The 10,792-nt window shown below is 42.2% G+C and overlaps 2 protein-coding genes across 2 annotated transcripts; both read right to left on the bottom strand.

The window, feature by feature from the left end:
* Positions 1-1,785: 1,785 nt before the first annotated feature.
* Positions 1,786-4,415, bottom strand: LOC125549487 (putative F-box/FBD/LRR-repeat protein At5g44950). The gene is made up of 4 exons (XM_048712894.1): positions 4,162-4,415; positions 2,749-3,579; positions 2,498-2,653; positions 1,786-2,399 (listed from the first exon to the last, which is right to left on the bottom strand). The coding sequence occupies exons 2-4, from the start codon at positions 3,571-3,573 to the stop codon at positions 2,121-2,123; spliced, it is 1,260 nt and encodes a 419-aa protein (XP_048568851.1). The 5' UTR covers positions 3,574-3,579; positions 4,162-4,415; the 3' UTR covers positions 1,786-2,120.
* A 4,060-nt stretch (positions 4,416-8,475) lies between these two features.
* On the bottom strand, positions 8,476-10,297 carry LOC125549488. Its single transcript, XM_048712895.1, has 6 exons — positions 9,967-10,297; positions 9,506-9,589; positions 9,366-9,405; positions 9,187-9,255; positions 8,950-9,059; positions 8,476-8,849 (listed from the first exon to the last, which is right to left on the bottom strand). Exons 1-6 carry the CDS (start codon positions 10,230-10,232, stop codon positions 8,714-8,716), a joined length of 705 nt encoding a protein of 234 aa, XP_048568852.1. The 5' UTR covers positions 10,233-10,297; the 3' UTR covers positions 8,476-8,713.
* Positions 10,298-10,792: the final 495 nt, after the last annotated feature.

Here is a 10,792-nt window from a genome sequence, read left to right on the forward strand (position 1 = left end):
ACTCCCCAAACTTGTTTAAAGGAAATATGCATGAATTTCTTGATGTCAGTTCACTAAACTCACCTTCCTGATAGTTCCTTTTTTGGTCATTGCAGATATCTATTGTTTTAAAAAATGCATGTTAGATTTAGATGTCATATGAATCATTTAATGAATCTTTAATGAGTTGAGATATCTTCTCGAAGAATTATCATTTTTTTTTCTTCTCTTCCTGGGCCAGCGTTACACAACTTCTCTTGGAGCAATGGGGGAACTTCAACCATTCTTGGCGAAGGAAAATTGAAGACTCTGGTAGATGTATTAGTTAGTGTGGACTTTTATAATCCTTAAAACTTGTGTGGACTGCTATCTAAGTGTCGCTAGCCTTCTGTATAAACTAGATGATGCCCCGCACGTTGTTGCGGGAATGTTTGCAATATTTCAATGAGATTTTGATTATACGGAACATGAATTCTTGAAACAATAGTTTTTGAAAGTATATAAGAATTAAATGTAAATAGCATAATAAAATGGAAATTTACATGCATGCATGTTGTAGTGGATTTTTAATATGCATAGTTGCATGTTGAGGTGGGCCTTTTCTTATGCATGTTGAATGATGAGGTGGCATGCTTGCATGTTGAGAGAAATATCTTAGTGGGGGCTAGCTATTTAGATATAGAAGATACTTCACTTTCAGTATTTTGTACTATCTCGCTGCTCTATGCGCTACTGGTCTCTTTCGATATAAATGACATGCTTTAATTGTTATTAACGGCTTTTGATCTGCGGAATGCATAACTTTCTATATAAATGACTTGTTGTAATCCTGATCTATTAAATGTTGCTTTTGGTCTATTCTTTTATGTTGTGCTTGATGCGCGTCTTTTGTGGTCTTACAAACATTCTGAACTTTATGTTGCCTTATAATCTCATGCCTTCTATCACAAATGAATATTTCTTTTTCACTTTATTTTTTTATCATGTTTGAATTCATACGCTAAATATACGCTCCTACTAACTTGGCACGACATGCTTAACCAAAACGTTGGGACCGGCACCCTCGCGCCATGGCGCGATCCCAATCTAGTAGGCACCTGATTGAAGTCCTCAGTGCGCCTCTTCCTCTTCAACCACAATTCTTCCACATTTGTTTCTCACACTCAAAAACTCTTCCATGCACAAGTCATCTTCAACCCTAGGGGTGGCCGGGAATGCAAGGAGGCGCCGTCGGTGGGAACCAGTATGGTTCTTCTCATCTATGCCTCATGGTCCAAACAGAGACAATCCTAAAGGAGATAATCACACCAAAATGAAGATTCGACTTTGACTAAATTCTCCATGGCCCAATTTTTTAATTAAATCAACCCGTAGTGTGTTAACATAGCAACGCATTCTTAATTTCTTGCCGATAATGGACATATTTATCCAGTCTCCCTAAAAGCAAAGCTGGATATAAATATGGGTATTGGTCAAAACATATATGGTTATTTGAGAAACGAAAACTATGAGATAATAACTGAATAGTTGTAGCTGATTCCAGTCCTCCTAATTATGTGAATTGTTTTGAGGTAAAAACTGGATCCGACTCACCTCAGTGAATAATTTTGACGTAAAAAATAGCTGAATATTAAAAGCGACGGCGATATAGAAATAATTCACTTATCAACAAAAAAATAAAAAAGGAGATGTAAACAAATCTGGTAAAAGTTTTGATTTCCCAGGCATGGCTGCTTTGGTCTCATTACTTCAGGCTTCATATGTACATGCAAAAACTATGATATGACCATACAATTTGATGCCTTTGGTTCACATATTTGCTAAAACCATGAATTTACCATACACAGAACACATGCACAAAACATGAAGACCTGAACTGACGCCGTTGAGGAAGGGCTGCGGCGTGTGAGTCCCCGGTGCATGGAGGAACAGCAGTGGCAGCTTGTGTGCCCGGGCTGCAGAATGGAATGAGGCGTTTCATATGGACAACAATTGCTAACACCATATCAAGTATTCCCACCGAATTTCCTCAACAAAATGCACTACATGCTAGTCCTAGATTGTACATTCACATAAACAAAGCCAAGATAGTTCTACCCAGCAGCAAATTACATCGGCAAACGGTTGCCGGAGCATGCTTATCAAAACGTGACAATGACCTTGGCCCTGGTAGACGCCCTCGGCAGAGCTAATAGCTTGGCCAGAACCATGCTACAGTCCTTTTCACCCTTCCAGTCTATCTTCAGTTCTTCTAAAGCTGGTGCCCAGCTTAGTAGCTTTGCCACGAAATCAACTTCGAAGTCCAGACCCCCGAAATAGTTCACACTGGCCGTTACGAGATGGTCCATTTGCAATTGCAGGTCAAGTCCTTGAATGCCCACCTGATCCTCATCCTGACCAAGGATGCTCCAAGGAAAACTCTGCATTTTTTTTCACAGCTCGTTAGCCATAAACACAACGAAAGAACATGGATCAGGTGATCGAGCAAGTGGGGAGAGTTTACTGGAGGCATACTTACACACATCTCAAGCTTCTTTAAGTTAGGGGCATTCTGAAACAGTGAACATGCAGTCAAGACTTGCCGCTGGTCCCACAAGCATATCATAAGAAAAATACTCTCCAGGTGAGTAAACACGGCAGGGAGCTTCGTATGTATGCATCCTTTTGATAGATACTGCAACAATAAAATAATAATAAAAATAGATGGCAACACAGATTAGTTAGAGGCAGAAGAATGCCATAGTAATGCTGGAGATAATAATAGCTCACCTTCAGGAAAAAACCACTAATTGTAAGTGTTTCGATGACACTTAGGCTTCCCAATGACTGCTTGACATAGCTTTCCTTGTCATGCGCAATTGGAACAGATTGATACGCTTTATCAAGAGAGAGAAAGGCCACCTCCAGATTAGGTGCGTCCAACTTAATGTCCTCAAAATCCCCTTCAACATTAAGATAATCCAGTTTAGGAGCCTTAATGTTTAGACGGTTGATGCCCTCAAAAGAATTTAATATCAAATCAGTCAGTGCGGGGCAGAACGAGATGAAATTTTGGATATCCTTGTCTGTGGAGAAGATTTTCAGGGTGAGGTCAGTTAGGCTCTTGAAACCTTGGAATGCCCGGGGCAAGCTGATGATGCAGTTTTCTAGGTGCAGATACTCCAGATCACCCATAGAAAAGAGGCAAGAGGGAATCTTATACCTTGGCCCAGAGTTCAACTTGATTATAACTGATTTTGGTGATTTCCTTGACAGCATGATCATCCACCTACCGAACTCATCATGGTAATTTTTGTTACCTGAAATATCAAACTCCTCTATTGTTCCCTTGTGGAGTAATAGCACCATATCGACTAACGTAACGAACTTGGTTCTTGCAAGATTTCCATCGCACAGAGATATCACTGGCATGTCAGTCCATACATCCCTCCAAGTACTTGATAAGGTACTAGTCCTAACTGCTTCTTCGACATTCAAACGTGAGAGGATGTCGCCCTTTATCTCTGGAGGTAGACTGCTAAGTCTGTCTGTGCCCATAACTGATGTAGCTTCCGCCCTCGCCTTTTTACAGGTACTCGTTGCTTCAGAATCCATATTAAACTGTCCTAGCATTTCCGGAAGACAGGGAGCCTAAATTAGCATGCAGTCTACCACATGTGTCACTAAAAATACAATAGACGCAAAAAATCAAATTGTGCACTGAGTAGTAGCTTGTTCCTAGCAAAGCAACAAATAACGAACAACCAAGAGATGGGAATTTAGGGAGAAGTGCGGACAGTACTATGTTTCTATGCGTTGTATGATTATCATTTGACATGTGTTAGAAGACCTAATTTGTGATCTTGAAGAGTAAACATGTGCCAGGCTGCAAGATGGAAATGGGCTTCCTTTGTTGAATACATGTGCCATCATTTGAGGAAGAGGTGATTAAAATATGAAGAAGAAAAAAACTTGTCTTGCAAAATGTCGATTGGACAAACAATTTAGGGTATATAATCGAGATGCCGTCAGCGTGGCCAAATGGTCAAATGCAATTCTAGTTGAGGATAGAGTCAATTGACCCCATAACCGGCCCTCTTTTCTTAGCCTAGATGTGGACTTGCACTCAAATTATTCAGGAGCAACACGTGTTCAGTTCCAACATTCACTCTAAGAATCTAGCGGGCAGGGAGCAAAGCGGACCTACGGAGCGCCGGAGAACGGAGAAAGGCGGCGCCGCCCGCCCGCTGCGGCCTTGGACGCTGCCGCCGGGACGGAGCGCAGAGGCCAGAGGGGCAAGGAACGAACGCAGGACGCCGGATGCCTACGCCGCCGCGCCGCCGGCCGCCGCGGCCATGTCGTGTCTAGGGTTCGAATTTAGCGGAGGAAACACCGAAGTGGTCTGCGACTCCCTCCGCCTCCCGAGCGCACTTTGGGCGGCCCATGTACAGAGCGGGCGCCCCTTTTTTCTTTTCATTTTTCCGTTTTTCTTCTCTCTTTTTGTTTTCGTACATCATTAAAAATCGTTTGGGATTTTACAAAACAATCGATCCCAAATGTTTGGATGTTTGGATGTTTGAATTTAAAAAAACCTTTTTTATGAATTTTAAAAAATCTTTTGAATTGCAAAAATGTTCACAAACTCGATTTTTTATATATTTTAAAACATCCACATATTTTAGAAAGTTCAGAAAATTTCAAAATTGTACATAAATTTTAAAAACATACCCGGGTTTAACAAAAATGTACGTCAATTTGAAAAAATCGGGGTTTTACAAATGTTCAAGAATTTGAAAAATGATCCCGCATTTCGATGAATCTAAAAAAATGTTCTAAGGGTTTTAAAAATTATTAAAAATTTTGATAATTTTATTCCTCCTTTTTTAAAATGTTCATAAATTTGAAAATGGTCCTAGATTTCAATAAATGTTTGTGAATTGGAAAAATGTTCCTGGATTTCAAATAATATTCGTTTTAAAATGGTTCCCATATTTAAAACAATATTTCAAATTTCAATAAATATTCAAAAAAAATGAAATTGTTCCCATGTGGAAAAAGGGAAAACCACAAATGAAACAAGAAAAAAAATTATAAAAACACAGAGTAAAAAATTACCCGATCTATGAAGGTTATAGAACCTTGTCAAAACCGGAAGGGAAGTGTCCTTAAACAGTTCTACCAATGACTAAAATGGGTCGACCCAGATAAGAGAGGACGCGACACGGGGGTGCGCGGTATGTGTCTATTCACCGAGCTACACACTAAAATGGTCACGATCGTCTCACTTCACCAAGTTTTCGAGCTCCAATGACGTGCTTGTTTGCTCCTCCGCTTCCCTTGACCTTCCTCTTCACCCTCGCCTTTCGTCTGTGGTGCCTATAAGCTAGTCTTTGGTTACCCTTAATTCGCAATAGCAACGTTCAAGTTTCACAGCTTCATGATTGATGTAAGCTATAACGAGAGGACCAACACGATGTTTTTTTCTCTTCTTTTGATTTGTTTTCTCAATGCATCATGATAAAATTCAAACAAGGCTATTTTTCATTTCTCACACATCGGGCATGTGTGGACTTGATTGGTCCCCATGGTTAGAGGTAATGGGCGTTAGTAATTGACATAAAAATATTACATCATGATAAATGGCATCTATAATCTATAATACCTAAATAGTTCATCCCCACTACCTTATTTCTCTAAGCATGCAAGCTATCCAACTCAGCAGCCATGCCACATCAGGCTAGTCATAGTGGGAGTAACTTAGCTAGTAACATAGCGCGTTTCAAGATATTTTTGCTTATGTGACAAGTAATTAATGAGAGGTGGTAACATAATATGTTACTGTAACATAGCGCTTTCCAAGACAAGATGAGTCTACAAGCTAATAAATGAAGCCATCTAAGATACTACTATTATGTTACTTTGCATTATGAAGGTAGTAACTTAGGCTAGTATCATATGCATGACACTAGTCTAAGTTACTCCCCACTATGACCAGCCTCAGCAATTACTCTTATTTATCTTCACTTGCCAGCTCACCACATCAGCATATGTTTTCAATAAGTCGTGTTGGTTTTTGTTTTTAGGGTTAAATCATGCTGCCAACCGAAGCGAACCCCTTTGGGCTTCCCTAATCGATGAGGCGGCGTAATAACTGATAAAGAGAAGCCCATCCGTCGATCTCTTCTTATCTCTTACTCTTCCTAGTAGCAGAACGGGCGATGCCGTCAATCACCACCAACGGCACCATCGATGCCCAGCAGTCGAGCACTCCGGTGTTTCTCCAGTCCATGCGTCTCCACGCGGGCGAGCAGAGGCACGCCGAGGCGCCACCTCTTCCTCTCCTCCTGGCGCGCGAGGACCTCGATAGAGCAACCTCCATCGTGTCATCCATCTGGCTGCCGCCTCACCTGCGGCTCGATCTGATCTGTGGGAGATGGTGAGGGGTGGGGTTCGGCGAAGTTAGGCAAGAGGGAGATACGGTGCAGGACCACTACGCTGCAGACTTTAGGCGCCCGGAGTCGACGACTCTGCCTCCTGAAGGACAACCTCCACCACCTCCTTGCTGCCCAGAAAGCGACAACGACGCCGCCTCTCGGCGACTTCACGTGCTCCCGCAAAAATTCCCCTTCAGACAGTGGAGCGGCATCACTCCCATAGTCTTCAACATCAGGTTGGTGTCTGCACCATTGCTCCAAAATTGTGTCATGCTTGCCAGGTCATGCAAAGTTTAATCCAACGTTCCCTCTTGCATTATATTGATTTCAAAAGCACATGTGTTTATCATATAGGATTACTGATGCATACCAGTATGATTATTTTAGTGTTGTCACAGATCCGTTCTCTTTTTCATGAAGTTGGCTGGGGGCTTTGGCCACATGACAACTTTAATTTGAGATATCAATGATATAAATCAGTGAAGTTGATGTAACACCACTCCTGTTTTGGCACTGTACAGGATGCAGATGAAGATATGGATTGCATACTAAAAGTGCATTAATGTTCTGTCATTAAACACCATGCGTCGGTATATCATTCTCAACCAACGGTTGCTTTATGCTTGAAAATACTTCATGTCTGCACTATGATGGTAATATAAGTTTTGTTTTCCTCTAAGGAAACTTCATAGTTCCAACACTGTTTTACTTTTGCAGCGTTGTAGAGTTCTTTTGAAGGTATGGGATTCCACATCATATTCTGATTTTCCATTTACAATGCTTTGTTCATTCCCATTATCATGACCTTCATGGTAACCATTGCCACCTAAATTTAGCAAATAATCGCCGGTTATGTATGGTTCAATATTTGTGCATCACCTGTTATAAAGGGTTGAGTATATCAATTTGTTTGCTGATATATTCATATGTACATTTGTATCAAAATGTACACAATTTCATTTTTGTTGGTGGTGTAGACTCATTGGATTATTGTGTTTTTTCTTCTCAATTTGATTATGGGAATGACCCAAAATTTGCCAAAGGAGTAGTGAAGTGGGTGCTCAAATCTTCATCTTTCGTTTGCTCTAAAATGATTTGGCATCTCTAAGTAATGTTCCCTTCTTATTGTAAGTAGCGTGCAAATCTTCATGAAATACTTTAGAGAACCACGACATTGAGGGCGTTCTCCTTTGCGAATAGGCCATTACCAATCTAGGTGCCATCAGCTTTGTGACCATGTTTATTACTCTCACTTGCAATATTGTTGCCTTTCATTTGTGGTCCGGTGGCAAGGAATCTTTTATGTACTGTCTCATGGCAGCATTTTTTGTTCTAATTGTATAATTCTTCTATGCTGAGAATAAATGCAAAAAATAAAAAGTGGGTTGTGTTCTTGCCCTCTTCTGCTACTTGATGCATTTGTCTTTCTTCCTCCCATGCATGACGTCATGTGATCTATCTTTTTGTTGGGAATAGTAATACATCTATTGCTATATTTTGTATTGGGATTGCATATTGGGAGTATTTTGTGTAACTACGAGCATCCTTATTGACATCTACTGGTACTAATCAGCAGGTCTCCTGATTCCATGGCGTGCCTTAGTCTTTTGGCGGGCATATTAAAAGTTGAGGGCTCTCTTGGTCAAACAAGTGGAGTGAATACCTGCACTTTTTCCCGCACTGAAAGATTGCAAACAGCTGATGGGCACCTCTCAAGTTTCTAATCCATTTCAATTTGCCTTGGAAATCTTCTGCCGGCTCAAGTGCTCATGTCAAGGAATATGGTCGTATTTTTCTTGGATTTTTCATTTGCCTTGCAATGCTAATGGAGAAAAGGCAACCAAATTATTGGAGGGATAAGATGGTTAAAGAATAGATAAATAAACTATTTGCCATGGAAATTGCTGTCTTGAGACTTGGTGCATTGATACATTTGGAAAGTATGTAACGACCATGTCTTTGATAATGTACTTCCAAACTTTGGTTGGTGCAGAATTCCTGTTGTTAGCACCTACACATAGAAATGTACCGGACAATAAAAAGTAAATTGCGCTTTCCCTTGAACTCATAACATTATCCAATGTAACCGAAAGAGTAATCTGACCATGAAAATTATCATTTTACATAATCATCACTATTTATTTTTTGACCATACATTTCCGCAGCAACGCGCGGGGAATCATCTAGTTACAATAATTTTGGAGTACACAATATCTCTAATTTTACTTTTGGTTTTTTGTCTATGGAAATGTATCCCAAAACCTCCAACCACCTAGATAGGAGTATTCGGAGTAGAATGAAACCAAATCATAGCGACTAAATCACGGGGTGGGGTCCTTGCCGAAGCCCATGAGAACATGAGTGAGCAGCATGGCTCCCCGGCGGCTCGTCTGCGCCAGCCGTCCCAACAGCGGGAAGCTCACCGTCTCCCTGTTCTTGAGAGGCTTCTTGTCCCACCTGCATATGCATTATAACAATTAACACACTAACTAGCTAGATGGTAGCATCTCGATGATTAGGTTTGGTGACAGATAACATCGGACTTGTTGTGGCTTACCAGTCCTGGTGCCTGACGACCTTGCCATCCTCGACGTCGAGCGTGATGAGGGACTCCAGGTCGACATCCTTGCCAAAGACCTTGTAGTGTTGCTTGTTGTCGATCAGTATCTGCATTCATGCACCACTCATCGCATTGATATTCCGATCACGTTTGTAAAGTATGTTCATCGTTACTACACAAAGTATATGCGCGGCTACGATGAAGATGATGATGTCCAAATGAGCTTTTAATTACCTGGGATTTCCCCGGTCCGGTCGCGTTTTCCTTTATCGTGTACTCTACGATCTTGGACTCACCGAATACCTGACAACGCACGGGTCTTTGGATTAGTTTATACAATAACATCGAATGTATATCAAAAAAAAAGAATAAATATCCATGAATAAATAAAGCATATGAAGGTGCATATGTACCTTAGGCATGGTGTAGAAGGCTGATTTGATCTGCTTGACGCTGCGATCAGATCCAACGGAATTCGATTCAGAAAGAAACATGGATGATGGATCTTATGAAGAAGAAGTTCATGCAACAACAAACTCAATTACATGCATACCCGTGGGCGCGCATGAGCGGGTCCTCAAATGTGGCATTGGGCGCGTACATCTCGAAGTCTTGTGCCGTGGCGCACGATCCGTATCTGCAGCGATTTGTCATGAGCGACGCGGTGAAAAACTATTGATTTTTTTTTTACGTGACTAGAGAAGGATTCGAAAAATGGTCGAGCTGGACCTGGACAATTGTGTAGGCATATATATACTACCAAGTTCATTGGAGAGATACAGCAATTAGCAATTACTCCCTCCGTAAACTAATATAAGAGCGTTTAGATTACTATTTTAGTTATCTAAACTATATTAGTTTACAGAGGGAGTACTTGCTTGCTCAACTTAACTGGACAATGAGCAAGTATCAACTTAACTGAACATTGAATCGAAGCGTATGAATAAAGTCAAGCTGGGATGCATGGACAACACAAGCAGAGCAATAAAGCAATTTGAGCAGTAGAGTAGTTACATGTTGAGGAGGTGCGGCATGATGCGCTCCGACACGCCCCCGCCCGCCGCCGGCTGCGCGGACGCCGTCGCTCCCGCGGCCGCCCCCATGCCTGTCGTCGCCGTCGTCGAGAACGACCTCTGCTTCGCGGGCGCGAGGGTGGCAGAAGCAGCGGCTGCGCGGAGGAAGAGCGCAGACGGGGTGGTCGCCGCCGTGGACGGCTGGTGCAGGAGCAGTCGCAGTCGCAGTCGCGCGGCGAAGGAGGCGCAGAGAGCGGGGGATGGCATGCGATGCGAGCAGACGCATCCGTTCCTTGGTTGGCTGGCTAGTTGTAGACGATAGGGTCTCTGGAGTTGAAATGTCGTTGCAGTAGAAGAATCCTACCACGGCGTCCGTTCCTTGGTTGACGGCGTGCGCGGCGGAGGACGGCGCCACGTCGGCCGGCCGATCCGGTGGCGGGCACCGCATCCACGACGCCGAGCGGCCGCGGCCAGCCTCGTGTGTGGGTCGTCGTTCCGGCCTTTCATCTCCCAGGCCGGGCTATCTAGCTTACTTTAATTAGCTCGCCTACTAATAACAGGAGCCCATTCAATTAAGGTGCGCCTTACGCGAGAGCTCGATAGGCCTGGCTTGATTTCATGTTTTTTGTTTTTTTCGTTTATATTTCCAAATATACTAAATAAATACTCCATTCGTCCCAAAATTCTTGTCTTAGATTTGTCTAGATACGGATGTATCTAGTTACGTTTTAGTGTTAGATACATCCGTATCTAGACAAATGTAAGACAAGAATTTTGGGACGGAGGGAGTATATTACAAAAAACACTTTCCACATAAGTATTTGAAA

Source organism: Triticum urartu, chromosome 3 (genome assembly GCF_003073215.2).
Source record: "Triticum urartu cultivar G1812 chromosome 3, Tu2.1, whole genome shotgun sequence".
NCBI classification, from domain to species: Eukaryota; Viridiplantae; Streptophyta; class Magnoliopsida; order Poales; family Poaceae; genus Triticum; species Triticum urartu.